The following is a 20,207-nucleotide window of genomic DNA, read 5'->3' on the forward strand; positions in this document are numbered from 1 at the left end:
TCTTTTGATTTTTAAGGGTGATAGTTTTATTTTAAATGTTTTTTACTAAAAACTAAAAAGTTGCCTAGCATTAAGCTTTAATTCTATAAAATCGTTAGAAGGTTTTCAACTACTTCAAAGGCCTGAAGGCGAAAAAACTGTTGCTTTTTATTTGTTTTATTTTTATTTAAGTTAATTTGATAAATTACCGTAAGAAAAAAAAGAATAATTTAGTTATTTTTATGTATTGTATATTGACAGTTAATAAGGTTGTCTAAAGAATAATAAAATTAAAATAGGAACTTAGAACTGAAAATTGTTTCCGCTTGTTTAATCTGTTGTCAGGTTGTTGAAAAAGCAATAGTTTTACGTTTTACATTAATTTAAATATGCTATATTTTTAAAAGCTCAAATTTAAAAAAAAATAACTAAAAAGGAATGTTTTAAAATTTGTGATTTTATCTGTTCAGTAATAGTCTAACAGGCAGACAAGTTTTTTTTAATGAAAAATGAGTCCTTTTTAAAATGACCAAAGTAAATTAGATGTATTCTTACTGTTCTTAATTTTTAATTTGGCCATTATGTTTAACTTTACCACTTACCTATATAACAGTAGATACCATAATATTAATGTATTTATTTTTAAAATTAGGATAAAAAAGAATAGTTATAATAATCTGAAGTTAATTTTATGTTTATGGGCAAAATATTAGTTCAATTTATCAATAGTAAATTAGTTACTTAAAAAAAACACAAATTAATAAAATTATTCTTATTTTTAAAGGTTTAAAATTTTTCGAATTATTTTTTTTTGTTAAACTTGAAAAAAATTAAATTTGGTCTTGGTCGTTTCGGATAATAAAAAGAAGAAATGGCGGATGTTGCAAACTTCGATGTGGAGGATCCTCGCATCCAAAACAGGCTGGAGGAGGTAAAGGAAGATATAAGGAAAGAGATTAGAAAGGAGTTAAGAGTAAAGGAAGGGATTGAAAACATGCTCAAGGTAAAGATGAAAATATTATTTTTAAATTGAAATTTTTGCGAAAAACAAGAATATTTAAAACCAAGTAAAAATTAAAATAAATATTAAAACATCGTAAAAAATAAGTCATAAAAAAGAATCTGGTCAAATAAACCTAAAACATGCACAATTAATAATATTAAACTACATTAAAAGCACTTGGTATTTGTGACAGTTTAAAATCTAATTTTAAAATTTAAATAAAGTTGTTTTGCAAATTGAGGCCATTGTGTTAAAGTACATAGCCAATCTTATTAATGTCATTAATAGCCTATTGTAATAAAGCTTTTTATATAAATTTAAATAATTTTTTGTTTTTTTAAACAAATATTTTCGTTTGTTCTCTCTAAACTAAGGCATCTTTAAATATAAAAAAACATTATTATATCTTATTATATTTTCATATATATATGTATGAACATCCTAAAAACCTTTGCAGTTCTTTGTTGTTTTGTTTTATGCACCAGTGGTTAGTTTAGGATTATGTTACTATTGTATTTCTTTTGCATCAACAGCTCACCTGTATATACAACCTTTTCTATTGTTCCCAATCAATTTTATTTTCCTAATTTGATTAAGTTGACCTACCATTGTTGAATGTTGTGTATTGTGTTTGCCCCATTGTTAACTCTATAATTCAAATTCGATTATATAACTTTTAATAATATTTTTTCTATGCCAACACAATTTTAAAAATATTCCCACACTTGGATTTTGAGTGATCTTAATCAATTTTCTTGAATAGGTTATTAAACCGGTACTGTATGACACATTATTATTTAACCACTTTACAACAATAGGGGATAACTTTTTAAAAAACTAGTTGTTTAGATTATGATACCAAAAATTTAAACAAATGTGTTTGTTTATGCTTCTTAAGCTTTTTTAAAAATCTAAGTTAAAAGTAGCTTAGCCATTTTATAGATGATCCATCCTACATTAAATTATTTATATAAATGTAATTTGTTTATTATTATGTAAGTACTAGTTAATTGCCCACCGTATGGGCTGCATTTTAATTGTCATAATATAGTTGCAACTAATATTGGCCAGTGATGATTTACCCATGATTTACCTAACGCTACAAGAGGCAGTTTAATTCTAAAGTCCTCTAAATTAAAAAAATACTTATATTCATAAACAAATATTGTCCACAAAGCCCTGTTATATATTGCTTTTCTTGCAATAAAAGGATACCAATTTGGCTAAAATTTTAAGATTATTTATAACTTTTTTATTTTTTAGGCTACAACAGACAAAAAACAGTTGTCTTCAGTGGAAAACATGTTGCGGGTTTCTAATCAACAACTCGAGGATCTTCATCAGGAGTTAAGAGAGTTGGATGCGGCACAGATCACAAGATCGACGAGTGAAAGTGACGAACACCAAAGAGGTTTAGGAGGTAAATTTCAATTTTTACTATTTTTTTTTAATTTTTTACTATAAGACAAATTGTCATAAAACTGATCTAATTTTTAATGTTAAATATTAAAAAAAATATGTGAGGGAAAAATTGAATTGGTTTATTGATGTCTATTTTTACATTTTAATTCTTTTTATTATGTAACCTATTTCCAGGAAAACATAAAAAACCTAAACATCCAATTAAGAATTAATTAACATTTAACGCAGTCCAGTTAATATCATATTAAAACTGGCAAAAAAGAAAGTTTTTACTTTTTTTGTTGATAAATTCAGTTGGCCAAAAGGTTACAAAGTATTTTAAAAAAATCAAATTTTAGGAAATATACTTAACAGAACGCTAAAACGTTTTATTTCTTAATTAATCAAAAAATTAGAAAATATAATTTATTTCTTTGCAAAAAAAATACTTCAATTAATATTAATTAACTTTAATCATAGGTAATACATACAACAAACACAGTACAAAAATTATTGGTTGTCTATCGAAATTTAAGATTAAAACTAGGTTTACCATCTTTGCAATAAGTTTCAAAATTTACCTCTAGTATATAGTGTTATAACAGGAAGTGATAGGTAACATAACTTCGTCCAATCTCACGCCTTAAACTCCCGATTGTCAAACTGTCAAGACAATGTGACCATGTATTAAACACAATTAATCATACCTACTCCCTTAGATCATATAATAACTATAAAAAAGCACAACTGTTAGCATTAATTGCAGGAATTTTGTTTGCTGATTATAATATGCTATTTTTAACATAAGGAAATGTAAATATGATTCACAACACATATTGTTGTATATGTATTTAGAGTAAATTTTGCTTACTTAGCAACCCCAATAAATTTGCGTTCAAAATTATTCTGTAACGTAATATAATTATAAAAAAAGGAACTGTTTTTGTGTAGGTGAAATAATAAAAAGTCCCTACAATTTATATTTTATGAATAGCTACTATAAATAACGAGTATTGCATATATTTTAAATGTATTTTTCCCTAATGGAATACAACTGTAAATAAATTTTATAAGATTAAACAAAAATATATATAACAATTAATTTACATTATTATTATTAAGTTGTCATTTTTATTATAGATCAATCAACTTTTACATAAGTTCATAAAAAACCTTTTAAATTAAATTTTTTTTTAATTTTTTAAATTTTTTTTTTGATTTTTTTAACAGACACTGCAGCGACATCACCTGATTCGGAAAGTCAACACACAGCAGTTGAAGCTAGAATCGCTGGATTAGAAAAACAACTCAGGATTGAAACGATGGTGAAACAGGGGGCGGAAAATATGATGCAATCCTACAAAGCTGTCCATAGCAAGGTATCTCAAAATTTAATATCATAAATTACCAAATTTAAGTGAATTTTTGTATAAATTATTTATTATGATTTTTTTATAACATTTTAACTAAATTTTTTTTTTTGACATTTCAACTAAATTTAGATATTTACAACTAAATTTAACCATTTTTTTGTTTTTGTTAAAACTATAATTTTGTTTTTAAAATTTTTTAAATCATGTAGTCAATGTTAATTAGAATAAAAACACAAAGTTAAATTAGCTTCTTTGTTTTTCTTGAATAAATGTTGGTTCAGCTTATCAAAAAAAAAAAAAAAATTATTTTAAATAATTTAATTACTGCTTTATTAAATTTAATCAAAATTTATATTTCAATATTTAATTTTGTTTAAATATTAATTTAGTAAATAAACTGGACTAAAAAAACAATTTAGACTTAATATAAAAAAACTGACATTCTAATTAAATATTAATTTATCTTGTTAAATATATTGATTTTTAAATTGCCTTTATTTATTTAATTAAATCTTTTTTAAATAATATTGGGTAAAAAGTCACTCGGAAAGCAAAATTTTGACACTTTTGACAAGTAATTTAAAATTATACTTTAATATGGTTTAAACAGAGCATTATGAAACCGCAAAAAGCTTTGTTTTTTTAATTATCTTTTTAATAATTATTTTTAATTTTTATAAATTAGCTAGCAGAGGGGACATTCGTTTATATTAATAATAAATTTATTTAGAACCTTCATTTTCTATGACATTATTTTGTTTATTTAAGTAATGGATTTTTTATTGTTTTAGTTAAAGTAATCTTAATGTCTTTGTTATAAACTAAAAAAATTGGTTTCGTACATATTTAGTTTTAAAATAACGCTACCAAAATTGGGTAAATTTTTTAATTTTAATTTAAAAAAATTTTTCGAGTGTTTTTGTTAAAAAAATTATCTTAATTTCTGCATTGAAAAGTTGAAAATTTTTTAGTTTAGATTTTAATATAGTCTTGTCTACTAAAAATTAAATTAAATTAATTTTTTTCAGGATCGAAAATTGCTGTCTACAGCTGAAACAATGTGCAGTGAAAGCAAAATGAAAATTGAAGTCATACGAATGCAAATCCTTCAACTTTCAAATACTTCAACACCCACTCGTTCTATACCTGATACTTCTAATAATTCAAATACAGAAAGTAAGTTTGTTTTGTGAAACTAAACTCCTAAAAACATGCCATGTGTAATAATATTATAGTTTCAATTAGTTAAATTACTTATTTGGCTATATTTTTTTTTTAATTTAGAAATTTTTTTTGATTAAGATATTTATATGATAGTTACCTAATTCAACCAAGTTTTTATGGAAAAAAAATTTAATATTTTTTTTATATATAAATTATATAGCCTATGTATTTTTGTTCTATAGTCTAAGTTATATAGAAAAAAATAAACCTTTTAAAAATTGTAAGTATTAAAATTGGTTTATAAATTTAAGTGTGTTATTTACCCACTCTTTTAATAGTTTTAACATTTTATTTTAAAACTCTTTGCATTTTAAAGTTTATTTTTTGTTTTAAAAACAAAAAAAAAATTTGTGCTTTCATTTAAAAAAATAAGCAAAATAGAAGAGATTTTCTTTGTTATTTTGTAACACCTTTTTTTAAATTTATTTAACAATTTTTGTCTAAATCTGTTATGTAATAATTTTGGATTACTTCTAGTTTATGGTCCATAAGTCAACTTAATACCTTAAATAGGATTCTTGCTGAATTTCTCGTTACTTTTGCGGTTCTTGAAAATATATTTATATACTTACTTTCTTGGTTCTCACATCTCAATTACTTTTACAATCCTAAATTTTTATAGGACCATTAAATACACGTACACCAAAATTCTTAATTCATTAATAAAAACTTTACTATTAACTTTTAGAGGTGGATCCACTTTCAAATGACCCGATATCACTAAGAATTGCCACGATTCGCCATCATACTAAAATTGAAGCAGCTATCATTGAAGGTTCGAAAAATGTTGTTAAGTTACTGGGTAGTGGTGGGAAGGTGGCCGACAAAAAAGCTCTACAAGATGTGAGTTTGTATTTTTTTATAATTGGGTTTTCAATTTTATTTTTTGAGTTAAGTCAAATTTATTTTTTTTAACTTACCTTATTAACATTAGTTTAGTTTAAATTGTTATTAGTGCATTAGAAATTGGGATTTTAAAAACATTCTTTTTTTGTATTTTTTGTCAGTTTAGAATTTAACATTCTTTTTTTGTATTTTTTGTCAGTTTAGAATTTAGAATTGGCCTTAAGTGATTAAATTAGTACAAGTAATAGCAAAATACAATTCACATACATTTTAAAATTATATTTTTAACAAAACTTTTGTATTTGACTTAAATAAGTTGGATTTTATGCCATTTGTTTCACTCAATCAATCAAAATTAACTACATTCTACTAAGATTTTAGCTATCTTATGACATAATGCTTATAAATACATATACCTACTATTTTATATATCATGCTTATCAAGTTAATTATTACAAGCTACTCTGTCACGCCTGCTAATTTGTTTAATCTATCAATAACAGTGATAGTATGGTGACATTATATTTACTGTGAACTAAGTTTAAGTGTAAGACACTAAAAACACATATTTAATATTTAAGTAATATCATAGAGTAAACATTATGCCTTTATTGTGTAGTGAATAAGATATTGGTTTGTTTATTTAACACCTTATGTCAGGAATCAAAATTTGACTGTTTGTGTCGTTGGATGACAATTTGAAGGGACTTTTTATGATAAAGTTTTATGATTAAAATTGCTGCACCTGGGCATTGTTTGTGTTTAGTAATATAAATATTATGTAATTTTTTATGTATTCAATATTTTGACAGCGTTTATTAATTTTCAAGTTTAAAACACTTGTGAATTAAACTAAAATTAAAGGTTTAATCAAATATTTAATTTTATGACCTCGTGTTTTAACCTTTGAAGGTTTATTATTTACAATATTTAAAAAAAAATAACTATATTAAATTTCATTTTGTTAAAAAAATTTAAAATTAAAAATAAATTTTTTCAAGGTTCAAGAAAAACTACAAGAGTCATCTCAAAAACTCGATTTACTCAAACTATCACTTGAGTTAAGGTTAGAAGACCTCCCCTCGGACTCAATCGATCGCAACGACCTCCAAAATGAACTCAACATGCTTTCACCCTCGAAATATCGACAATTCGACAACGATGAAAACAACAAAAATGGAAGCACGCCGTCAATGGCACAAAATCGTTACACAACAATGTCAAAGCCAGCAGAACTGACAGGTAATTGGATATGAGTAAGCTGCATTTAAATGTGATTATAAAGGTTTAACATTTAGGTAGTTTCGGGGTTTGCCTTTTTTTATGGTTAAGAGTTTGGTATATACTTAGTTATACATAATGGATTTGTTGTAATATTTATTTATTTTAATGGAAAATAACTTAAACTTTGTGTGTATAGGTGATATAATAAAATTAATTTAATTTTGGCTAATTTTTTTAAAAGTTATATTTTGTAGAATATAAAGTATATTGTAATGCAGATTTTTTTTGTAGGTAAAAATTTAACCATAGCAGCATTTAACTAAAAAAATAATTGTTTTGATTTTAAGTAAATGGTATCATAACATACCAATAAATTTTTTTTAAATAAAATTTTAAATAATTTATTTTTGAATTAAAATTTTTTTTTTATTTCAGGAAAGCTTGAAGTCAAGTTGCTCGGTTGTCAAAACTTACTGGATGCCGTTCCTGGACGATCACGCACACAAACTGTTCAACTTCCAGCTGGTACACCGGAGAATAAAACAACTTGGATCAGAGGAGCGAGTAAGAGTTTTCATGGGAAGGGAAGTAGCAACAAATACAACGTGAAACCTGACGACTTATCAAGTAAGATTTTAATAAATGTTCAAATTAGCTGTGTCATGTCATTATTTTTTTGTTTTTTATCTTTAAATTATAAAAGACCGGCAGCGTGGTGTAGTGGTAAGAACACTTGCTACACAACACATGAGGTTGTGGGTTCAATCCCCACTGCTCTCATGCTGTAGCGCCCTTGAGTAAGGCGCTATAAACGGTATAAACTCCTGCTGAGCCAGCACTTAATCAGCAGCATAATTACCGGGCAATTATAGTCTCTATAATATCCCAAACCGCCACAGGCAACTTGAGACTGGGTCGGGATAACTGATGTTACTCTATGTTTAAGTCGCACATTCGACTTTTCCGCATTGAGAATATAGATATATACAAAAAGGGGGGGGGGGGGGGGGGGGCATTCTTATTGCCTAAACCTTGGGTAACTTTTTTGTAAATTTATTATTCTTGATGTATATACTAAGATTGACTTCATGGCCTAAACATAGGGTAACAGTTGTTACCTTGGTCCAGTTTAAAGTTAAATTTAATGATTTATAAATTATGAATACTAAGTTTCAAAAATACAAAGTTATGACTTAGGTCAAGTTTTTATCTATGTTAGCTTATTTTTAAAAATATTTATTTTTTTTAAAGATGAGATAAGTGCAGTGTTAAAGTTGGATAATTATGTGATTGGACAAACTTTATGGAAACAGGGAGGACCACAATGTTGGAATCAACAATTTGTTAAAGATGTGGAAAGGGTAAATATTTTAACATGTGATTTAAATTTTAGGATAGGACCAGAAGATTTTTTTTTAATCACCCAAAGGTAATCCGTTTTTTTTACTTTTGTTTGGTTGGTGTGTGCTGTTGTGACTTGTTTAAGCTATTTGTTAACACAAGGCTTACTGGCTTATTATTGAGAACCATATTGACAAAAACTTTATGCCTAAAAATGCCATTTTACCGACAGTGAGACTTTTTAGTTAGCTATCTTTCACCATAGCCTTTTGTAGAAAATGTCTTTAAATTTAAAAAACTTGACCTTAATTTTCGGATAATAAAAAAAATTTCTAAATTTTTGTATAACATTTTTTAAATTTTTGGTGTTTGCCTTTAAAATTAAAAAACTTGACATTAAGTTTTGTTTAATAAAAAAATTTCTAAATTTTTGTTCAACATTTTTTAAATTTTTGGTTTTTAAAAAATGTCTATTTGGTAAAATGGTTTTGTGTGGGCGGATGTATCATATGAAAAATTTAAAAAGAAAAGCAGTTAGTAACAAATAATAATGTATCTTTCAGTTTTACTTTAAATTTAAGATTACTATTTATACAATAGTGTTTAAATAAAGGAGTAAATTTGTCTTTTCTTAATTAATGCTTGCACTTTCGTTTTGGTAAAGTGAAATTAATCAAGCATTTAATTTAAAATGTTAATTAGCTAATTTATTTTATGTTCAGACCTGGTTGTAATATAACCCTGTCTTTTATTTTCCTGTATTTCTTATAGTTAAATTTATTAATTTTTACCATTGTCAAAGTTTTTAACATTTATTAAATAAATTGTTTACCTGTATAATTAAATATAAAATATGGAATTATACAAATCAACAATTTATTTATTTAAATTTTAGCAATAATTGATGCAAAAATTTTAATATTTTAAATCTTAACAAAGACATGTTTTTTGAGTTTAAAAGACATTACACTGAGTTCATAAAATGATGAGTCATATTTAACTGAGTCATCAATGTATATTTATTCTCTGTGTATCAAGTGTGTATTGTGTCATCAAAATTCTTAAATACTAGGAATTTAATTAATAGTGGAGTACTGATTAACCAAATAAGTTATGTTGAAATTTTATACCAATTAAAGGTATCAATTTATAAGAAAAATGCTGTTTTGTAATTGTAATGTTACTAAGTTTAGCTTGCGGACTGTACTTAAACTAATATTTATTGTTACTTGGTTTTTATTTAATTAATTGTTATAATATGGTCATAACAAAAAATTGCCCATGCACCACAAACAGGTTTTTTTTAATTTAAAGGCCAAAATTTTAAACATACTTATATCCATTAGGCTCTATTATATATATAAAAATATGCGGACTGACTTACAAACCTTATCAGTTTTGTAGTATGGTATACCAGTCATGGTATTAAATTGATAGTAAAAAGGTGTTTGGTTAAAGCCAAATCAATGCCACAAAATTGTTACTTTATTTTAGCCTCCACAAATAGCTAAAAGTTAACAACAGCACATCCTTTTTTATTAAGTCAAAAATTAACCAGCAGATTAACTATTGGCAATTTTAATTATAAATAATTTCGAAAATTAATTTAAGCCTTGGTCATTGTAACAAATGTTACTTCATGTCAATGTTGTTAAGTCAGCCTTCCCATATCGAGAATAGATATATAAAAAATACTAACACAATTTATCTTTGAAGTAAGTAATTTTAAAATAACTTTTTTTTAATTTTGCAGTCTCGAGAATTGGAGATCACAGTTTACTGGAAGGACTGGAGGGCGATGTCAGCTTTAAAGTTTTTAAGATTGGAAGATTTTCTGGACAACAAAAAACATGGAATGGCTTTACAACTTGAACCTCAAGGAATTTTATTTATAGAGGTAAAAAATTAGAAAATTGAGTTTTATTTATAGGGTATCGAATGTTAATACTGCTATATTGTAGTCCTCACCAATTCTTGCTTGTATTTTACGATTCTAAATTTTTAAAGGACCCTAGAGTACAAGTAATCCAGATGAATTTTTTGTAACATGAATTGTTAATACCATACTTAGAATTATTTTAATGTTAGCGATTTTTGTTTTTTTAGCCTTATATTTCTAAAAATTAAACAAACTCACTTGATTCATTAGAAATAAACATATTTACAATTATGATTCTAATATCAGAACCTTTTTTGTATTTTTGTTCATAAAACTAGTTGATAGCCCACCTTTAGGTTGGCATTTCAGTTATCATAACATAGTTGCAACTCTTAACTTATATTTTAATTGATGTGCCCACCACAAATAACTGTTTATTTTATACTGAAGGCCTATATATACATATATACATTCCACCAAGCATCAGTATATGCATGTATGTAAATTGGTTTTTACCATTCTTTTATTCAGGTGACTTTTAGCAATCCTAAAATCGAGCGCAGGCCAAAACTTCAAAGACAAAAGAAAATTTTCCGAAACAAAGGTAATGACCATCGTTTCTTGGCACACTTCAGTTATAACCTCAAGTACCCCAAACTTACACAATCTAACATATTGTAGATGATTTTTAACACAATGTATTGTTAAGTATGGACCACTTATTGTTATACATGTTGGGATAATTTATGGCCTTTTTGTTATTTAAATACTTGTAATAATAGAGTTGTAAAACATAAAAGTTAGTTTAAATGCTATGTAAATCCTGTATACTGTATTTAGTCCTTTAAATCGGTTTTGTATGAAGCTATTGTTACAAAATACGATTATTTATAAATAGTTAACATTTTTGTTTTTATTGAATTTTTAAAAAACTAATTTTTTTTATTATTTTATAAAAATTTTATTAAATTTTTATTTTTCATTTTTTAAATAAAAAAATTAAATTTTTAATTTCTTAATTTTTTAGGCAAAAGTTTTCTACGTGCTAAACAAATGAACATAAACATTGCCACTTGGGGTCGCCTAATGAAGCGTGCAATACCACCATGTAATGCCCCGAACACCTTCAGCCCTCCAGGGGCAGCTGGGGCCCGTACCTCACCCATACAAGCTAGAAGAGCTTCAGCACAAGATATTGACCAAGTTACTTCACCCACTTCTACACAACCTAAAAGGTTTGGAAAAAAAATAAAAATTTTTGTTTTTTAACTACACAAGTTTATAGCCAGCTTTCTAGTCGGGTTTTTAATTGTCGTAATATGGTTAGCTTGATTATATATAGATTGAAATTTAATTTTTATTTAGAGCATTAATGTTTGAACCAGCTGGTAGTAACCCCACAATATAAAATTTTATTTTATTTGCTTTTTTGTTATGTCATGGATACTAAAAATAAGATTAACTTTGTCAATTCTTTTTGTAATTTTATCTACTTTGTATTTATAATATTAGGGATGTATGTGTTTTCTTAAAATCACAAAACTTAGTAACTTTACTACCTGAAACTTTAAGTTCTAATCCCAATGTCAAAAAAAAGTGTTCAAAAAAAATGTCAAAAAAAAAAAAAAAATTTAATTAGTGATGGCCTGCAGGAAAATTTATTTACCGCTATAAAATTAAATCCAACCAAAAAAAAAATTAATTTAGAAAATTTGATTTGTTTTATTTTAGACCGATAAGTGAACAGGTAAAAGGAAAACTAGACTTCACACAAGAACAAACAACACAGAAGGAACGAAGAGCAAGTAGAGAGTCAGCACCAGTTAAAATCAACCGGGAACCGACATGGAATTTACCTGGAACCCAAAAAGAAATGCAAAAGAGAAATGATCAAGTGCCTGGGGACCGGTAGGCTAATTTTTAAAATTGTGTGAAATTTTTTTTGATTTTAAATCTAATATATAAAAAAAAAGTTCATTAATGTATTAATGGTTTTTATAATCTTAGAAGCTAATTTTATTTGTATCTGCAATAATATAACCCTACAAGCACTTTTTTATTTTGAGGACCTATAAATTGGACCAACATACATATATATTTATATCTATATTGAATGTGGATTTTATTTTTATGTAAATTTGGTAAATTCAAATTATATCCATTTGGGTTTGTAACTTTTCTATACGTTCAAACTTATAAACATCAGTTCAGCTGGGTTTTATTTTTCAATTTAATAATATTTAATCTAAATATTTTTTTTTATTTAGTGTGGCAACATCACGACAATCTTATAAAAGAGCTGTACATCCTGCAGATCAAGAAAACCTTAACGTAAGTTCGTTTATTCGATCATAAAAACCTATTTTTTCAATTAATTTAAAATTTGTAAAATTATCTTGTTTTTTCAATCTTACGATTTTTCAATCTTACGAAGGATATTTTAAATAATTTGAAATATTTTGTATTTTTTAATATAAAAATTTAATAAAAGTTAAACCATTTTGTTAATGTTTTATTTGTGATGTTGTTTGCGTTGTTGGAATTATAGGGAAACAATCATAAATTTAAATATGTTGTATTTGACTTTTCAAATATTGACAATGATCTTTTATAGGAAAATTTTTAATTCATTAATAGGATATTTTAATAAACAAATTTATTAATATTTTACGTAATAAAGACATTATTTCATTTGCAGTTTTTTTTTATTTTTACCTAAAAATATTTTTTTGAATTTTCTGAAAAAAATTTTTTGAATTTTTTTCTCCAGGAAATGTTAGAAGGGATGAAGATGGATACTCCTGTTGCTGCTCCACGAGTCCAGAAACCAACTCTTCAGTGGAATGCTCCCACTTCTCCTCCAAAACCTGCAAGAAGGAGCACTCCTCCTGTTGATAACAGACCTCCGTAAGTTATTAAAACTATTTTAAAATAAAATTTTGTAAATTAAAAAAAAAATTTATAAATTTTTTTTAGTTATTTTTTTTAACAATTTTTGTATTTTTTGTTTATTAGATTTTTTATTAAATTTTATATTTTTTAGTAAATTTAAAAATGTTTTTTTTGTAAATTTCGATCTTTAAAATTTTTTTGTTTTGTTTTTAGAATGACAATGAAAGACTTTAAATGCATAGCTGTATTGGGTCGAGGTCATTTCGGTAAAGTTCTTTTATCACAACATAGAAAAACCTCGAAGATGTATGCCATCAAAGCCCTTAAGAAGGGGGATATTATAGCAAGAGATGAAATTGACAGGTCTGTTACTTTTTTTTTATATTAAATAATTTTACTGGCTTAACACAAAGTCCCATTATTTACTCTGACTTTCACTTAATTTTTCATTAAAAATTATGGATTTTATTAATAATATTGCATCATTTTTAACCTGCTAATTAGTTTTGGGGTTCAGGTGATGTTAGTACTTTTAGCATCTTAATGAAGGATATTTTAAAATGGTAGCAGTGGGAATTGAACCCAAGACCTCTTTGTGTTCATGCTTAATACCTTAACATTTGCACAATACAGTCAGTTTTTCCAATTTAAAATAGCATTATTATTGACATTAACATATAATTTAAATTTGTTTTATTTTAAGTTTGATGGTGGAAAGACGTATATTCGAATGTGCAACAAAAGTGAAGCATCCTTTTCTTGTTAACCTTTATGCCTGCTTCCAAACCAAAGAACACGTTTGTTTTGTCACTGAGTATGCAAGTGGTGGAGATCTTATGCTTCATATTCACACTGATGTATTTACTGAACCAAGGACCGTGTAAGTGAAAAATTAGTCAAAAAATGTTTTTTTAAAAAAAGTTTATTTGTTGAAATTTCAAAAATATGTTGTTTGTTATTTTTATGATTTAAAGAAGTTTAATATTTTTTTGATTTTTTTAATAGTGCTTAAATTTTAATTTCTTTTTATGCATATATTGTTGAAATGTAAATCCCTTTTTTTGTTTATTAGTAAAAATACATAATTTTTATTAATTGCAAAATATTTCAAAAAAAATATATATGCAATTTTTTTAATTTAATTTTAATTGTTTTTAGTTTTTACACCGGTTGTGTGGTGTTAGGTCTTCAATACTTACATGATAACAAAATAGTTTATCGGGATTTAAAACTCGATAATTTATTACTTGATAAAGATGGTTATCTGAAAATAGCCGATTTTGGACTCTGCAAAGAAGGTAAAAAATAATAATCAAGTTATAAAATTTTTCTTTTTAATTTTAAAAATTTTTTTGTCACATTTCAATTTTGTTGTAATTTTTTTCAGGAATGGGATATGGGGACCGAACAGGTACTTTTTGTGGGACCCCAGAATTTTTGGCCCCTGAGGTTTTGACAGATACATCTTACACAAAAGCAGTGGATTGGTGGGGATTGGGGGTCCTCATATTTGAAATGTTGGTTGGAGAAGTAAGTTTTAGTTAAAAAAATTAAAAATGTCAAGCTAAAATTTTATTATATATTTATGTTGATTTTTTTAAAAAACCAGTTATGTGGTTATTTTTTAGGCTGTATTTTGGCACATTTGGTTGGTTGCCACACAATGCTTTTGGAAACATAATTGCCACAAGTATAATTGTCTAAAAGCAAACATTTTAATTTATTTTGATTTAATTTTATTGAAGTGTTAAAAGCTGGTTATGTATTATCCAATAAGCCTTATTAACAATAACTTTAATTACTAATTTGATATAATTTAATGGTAATCACTTAGTATTATCAATTTATATAAAATAATTTAAAAAAGAACTATCTAATATCAAAAATACAAAGAGTTGTAGGTCTGATAATGTGGCATATGTGGACATTAACCCTTAAATGGTTTGGTATAACTATCAAGCAATAATACTACTAAAGTAGTTTTTGTCAGCTTATTTCGTGAATTGATTTAAGGCTTATCGGAGGCAAAAAAATAATGTTGAAATAAAAGTTTTTTAGATTTATTCTTATCAAATCTCAAAAACTTTTCAAAAAAGTATTTCTTTTTTTCTTTTTAGTCTCCGTTTCCAGGAGATGATGAGGAAGAAGTGTTTGACTCGATTGTGAATGATGAGGTTCGTTATCCTCGTTTCCTTTCCACCGATGCAATATCAATCATGAGGAGGTTGCTGAGGAGGAATCCAGAGAGAAGATTAGGAGCAAGTGAAAGGGATGCAGAAGATGTGAAGAGGCAACCTTTCTTTAAAGTAATAATTATTTTTTGGCGTTTTTTTGTAAACAAATTTTTCAATTAAAACAAAAATTCTTTGATTAAATGTTTATTTTATGTAGTTTTTATTAGTGTAATTTTAATTTTATATATGCTGGTTAACTTACAGTAAATTAACAATTTGATTAACCAATGTTTTGTTATTTTTTTATTTTAAATATTTTTTGGTTTCAATTTTTTTTAATTTGTAATTTCAATTTTGGTAAAGTAAAGTAAATCTTTGATTTATTTTTTAGCGGTTGAATTGGGAAAACTTGCTGCAAAAGAAAATAGCTCCACATTTTGTTCCTACTATTGTAAGTTCTTTGATACCAAATATTAGATTATTTTGTTGTAAAAAATTAATTTTTTTTCTATTTAACAAATTGCTCTTATTTTTACTAATGATAATATTATTTTTGGCAAAATTTTCAACTAGTTGAGAATAAATTTTTTTTAATTATCTTAAACATACAAAATTTTGTCCAATTTTTATCTTTCAATTTAAATAAAAAATTCTTTATTAAAGCGGTCATCAACGGACGTTAGTAACTTTGACGAAGAATTCACGACAGAAAAACCTGTGTTAACCCCCCCACATGAAAATAATAACCCCCTCAGCAACGAAGAACAAAGACAGTTTCTTCAGTTCGATTATGTAGCAGAATGGCCATAAAAAATGGTCACATGACTTTGCTGTTCAACCAATGGGAGAAGTCGTTACAGAATTTTGAAAAAAAATGAATATTTCTGAAAAAATTTTGTCCTGCGCTTACAGCTTAGTTTTTTGCTCTTTATACTGCCCTCTTGCGACTGAAAATTTTTAGGAAAATAGGAATACGGAATTTTTAGTGCAGGACAATTGCAGTAGGCAAAGCTGGAAAAATATAAAGGTTTAGTGGAATTAAGAATACTTTGAAATCATGTGATGTTTATTATTATTCTTAGCATTGTGTATCTACTTTAAAAAACACTTGTTTTCTACTCTCAACTGATTAGAGGTACTGCTACTGCAAACTCAAAAAGAAAATTATTGAATTTATCACCATTTTTGTTTTTCTTATACCTTGCTGGCTTAGTAATAGATCATTGACAATGACCCTTACTAGTTGCCCCATTAACCCCCAATTATTGACCCTTCTCAGTTATTACCGGTCATGATACTTAACTCCCCCCATTTAGGGGTTATTATGCTGGGAACTTTTGAGGGGTTATGGGGGAATTTTTATTGGGGTCATTTTTCTTTTGACCTATAAAGTGCATATAATTTACTATTTAGTCTGTTTGTTATATCGTAGCCTCTTTGTGTAAAAACATATAGTTAGATTATTTTGTAATAACTTTATTGTTTGTTAATGTTATATTTAATGTTGCAAACGACCATTTTTTTAAATCACTATTTGACCAATATATTAAGGACCAGAATCTAATTTTTGATAATTTAAATGGACCAAAAAATGTTTAATTTTATGTAAAAAAGATATAAAATATATTCATTATGCTTAAACTAAAATTTGCATTGTAAAAACTAACTGTCAATCCAAAACAAATGTGTGCCTTTTTAAGAAATATTACTGACTAGTCAAGTGAACAAAAATCTTTTGAAACTTATTAATCCAGAAGAATATGCATTTTGTCTTGTATTCTTTAACCAAAGGAAGTTATCACTTCTTTGAAGAAAAGCACCTTTAATTATAAGACTTTTTTTAATAATTTTGCAAAGAAACAACATTTATTAAAGTTCTAATTTACAACATTTTTTTATATTCTATAATGTGAACCTAAAAATAGCTACTGTATTAGTGTCAGATATTCTTAACTGCCCTTGTTTTTTTCGTCATTTTGTATTTGTACTATACAAAACTATGTTATTGTGAGTCTATATTATATATACCTGGCATTATTAAGCACGGTATAATGGTTTGTTTATTAAATACTGTATATTAGTGATTGATTGATTGCAGGCTGCTTTGTAAGTGAATTTTTTTCTCCCAAAATATAGAATAATTATCGTTCTATATAAATCCCTATTATTACGAACTAATAAAAAAAAAACTAAAAAAGTGTAGGTATAAAACTGTTTTAGGATCAGCTTAGGCAGTCGTTATTTATGCAAAATTAAGTCACCCAATATGTAAAAAAAATGGATTCTACAAAAAATACGGTTTTTAGTACTTTTTGTCCTCGTTGTGTAAAGAGCGATTTTACAGCCTAAACTAACCCTGGTTCAGTATCAACGATTTGCATTTTTAAATGTTGTTGATCATATTGCCTGATAATTAACCTGTCGATCAGTTTTTAGCTTGACAGGCTAGTTCTGTTTATTACTTGGGCATCCTACGACATAAAAAGCAGTTAAAACAGGAAGTTAACATTGTAACCAACAAATTAACGAATAACTGTATATTTAAAACACCGCGTTGCATTATATATTAATGGAAACTTATTCAAAACAAGCACAAAACAGCTTAACCTTGGAGAACCTGTTTCGTGCCTGACTTTTTAGTTGGTTGCTTAGCAACGAGTTTCTGTCGTCAGAGGAAAACTGGCATAAAAATTACGCTGATAAAATTTTATTACTTTTTATGTATATAGCTTTATTGTTAAAATTAAGATTAACAGATTGTTTATGATCGCAGAAAGTTTGTAGAATCAATAGTTTAAGCTTACAATTGCAACTTGTTTCTGATTTCACAAAACGTCAAGTTTATGAGTTTAAGTAATTGGTAATTATACGCAACTAAATGCATTTTAACTACCGATGAATGACAGTTATACAACATTATGTAATTACAGTTTATACAACATTACGTAAGCAAGGGCAAAAATCTATTACGAATTAGCCGTTTTAATTAAGTATGCTAGTATATGCGTTGGTTTGGCTAAAAACACGTGAAAAAACAGTTTCTGCGTTTTCAACCTAAAGCGTTGCAATTCGTAACAAAAGCTTTAGTTCAGTTCTTGTTAAGGAATTTAAAAATATGTGAAATTATAGTAAGTAGGTACTAGAAGTGTTTATAAATAAAAAAGGAACTTTACAATTATAACTTATTTGTTATTAAAGTTTATTTATTGCAGGGTAGTGCCCAAAAGAAAAAAACTTTCATAATCGAACGAATTTGTTATCTAAACAACTTGTGAAACGTTTGTAAGCAGGTGTCAGAAATTATCTTGTAAGTTTGTTCACTTAAAAATAGAGTTTGGTTTACATAAACACAGTATTGTGTATGATATTTTAAAGCCAAGGTAAAATATATCAGTTTAAAGCCAAAGAAAAATACATCATTATTGTTAAAATATTTAAACATTACTGGCATACCTTAACAAGTAATGACAATTTGTACTTACAGTTGATACTCCAAAATAAAATGTTAGTTGCTACGTTTAAAAAGCTTATATTTCAGGATTAAATTAAATAGAAGTGTAAATTGCGATTAACTTGACTTTGTACAATGTAAAACTAGCTTTGAATAAATGTAAAGCTGTTATCGCACTGTTTCACAACACTGAAAACTAATCCTAATTAAAATTCAGACCAACGTTTGGTTAAGTAACATTTACGGTCAAACGGTCAAGTGTAAAAACACTTTGATGTGATTGTAAATAATATATGTAAGTGTAGTAAGTTCGTTGGTTAACTAAGTGACTGACAATTGTATTAAACATGTATTAAATTAGATTTTTTAGCGATCAGTAGCTTTTAAATTGGTTACTTAAATTACAGCAACTACAGCAGATCGTTGCTTGATGATTTTCGCTGGTCTTAGTTAAGTTTTAGATAGGTAAGAATAAAATTTAAATTTGTAGTCGTGGGAATAAGTTTAGTTATTTTTAGTTTAAATTACGGTTTTGTTGAACGTTATTTGTCGTCTACTACCAATGTATCCGTCAAGTTATATAAAAATAATTGCATCATTAAGAAAAGAATAGATCAAAACATAAGACCGCGTCCTAAGAAAACTCAATTGTTTTAGGTTCGTGCAGACGAGCTATTATCATTTCTAATTATGCATCCGATCTCATGGCTGTTTAACTTTGAAGATAGCTCAGTCTGTAGCCTATTGTACAAATGCATTATCTGCTATATTTGCATAAGGTGCCGTTCATAGACTACATTGCATATTTCCCATACTGTTATAATGAGTTATGAAAATTGTTTTAGTGCGAAAAACTAACAACTATAATTACATTTTTCCCGTTTTAATTTATACAAATACGGTTTGTCGTTCGGGTTAACGGCATTTTGGATTTTATCACCTTGTGTTATATGAGTGTGATGTAAAGTTGTATATTTATGCAAGGAGTTTAATGTAAATATCCGATTTATAAGGTGTAATACAACGAGGCAAAGTGTTGACAGAATATAGGAAATAATAAAAAGAAAATTTAGACTTAAATTACAATATTGCATACAATGTGTAAAGAAAATTTGTATCATAGATTAAAAATATCCATATTTTTTAGACATCAATACATTTAAACTGGTTTAGTATATCATTTTCACATAATTTAAAAATTAAATTGTCAAAATTCATTTTATTTCATTGAAAATAATCTGAAATTACTTGATGAGTTTTGTGAAATATTTTGATAAAAGATCATCCCTAACGGAAATCTCAAAACTTTGAAGTTAATTGTTTTTACAAACTAATTCCGAAACATTTCTGATATTTTTATTGTTAGACGGGATTATGAAATCGGATTAAAAGTTTAGTTTGGTATTGACAGTAAAATACT

General features: G+C 26.4%; 1 protein-coding gene across 1 annotated transcript; it reads left to right on the forward strand.

Annotated features, from left to right (window-relative positions):
- Window positions 1–769: 769 nt before the first annotated feature.
- On the forward strand, window positions 770–17,505 carry LOC145743184 (serine/threonine-protein kinase N2-like). Its single transcript, XM_082561095.1, has 21 exons — window positions 770–982; window positions 2,246–2,402; window positions 3,614–3,762; window positions 4,785–4,932; window positions 5,669–5,823; window positions 6,828–7,068; window positions 7,486–7,677; window positions 8,302–8,411; window positions 10,145–10,288; window positions 10,802–10,874; window positions 11,298–11,505; window positions 12,002–12,178; window positions 12,538–12,601; window positions 13,041–13,177; window positions 13,376–13,525; window positions 13,866–14,042; window positions 14,321–14,460; window positions 14,550–14,692; window positions 15,280–15,468; window positions 15,728–15,787; window positions 16,000–17,505. The coding sequence occupies exons 1-21, from the start codon at window positions 851–853 to the stop codon at window positions 16,144–16,146; spliced, it is 3,093 nt and encodes a 1,030-aa protein (XP_082417221.1). The 5' UTR covers window positions 770–850; the 3' UTR covers window positions 16,147–17,505.
- The last annotated feature ends 2,702 nt before the right edge of the window (window positions 17,506–20,207 follow it).

Source organism: Corella eumyota, chromosome 2 (assembly GCF_963082875.1).
Source record: "Corella eumyota chromosome 2, kaCorEumy4.1, whole genome shotgun sequence".
NCBI classification, from domain to species: domain Eukaryota; kingdom Metazoa; phylum Chordata; class Ascidiacea; order Phlebobranchia; family Corellidae; genus Corella; species Corella eumyota.

Bases quoted from the DNA above. Each gene is read 5' to 3' on its own strand.
- LOC145743184 (XM_082561095.1), top strand. From the start codon at position 851: ATGGCGGATGTTGCAAACTTCGATGTGGAGGATCCTCGCATCCAAAAC. The intron at 7,678-8,301 runs GTAAGATTTTAA...TTTTTTTTAAAG, and splicing joins GAAACCTGACGACTTATCAA to ATGAGATAAGTGCAGTGTTA. The intron at 14,693-15,279 runs GTAAGTTTTAGT...TTTTCTTTTTAG, and splicing joins TTGAAATGTTGGTTGGAGAA to TCTCCGTTTCCAGGAGATGA.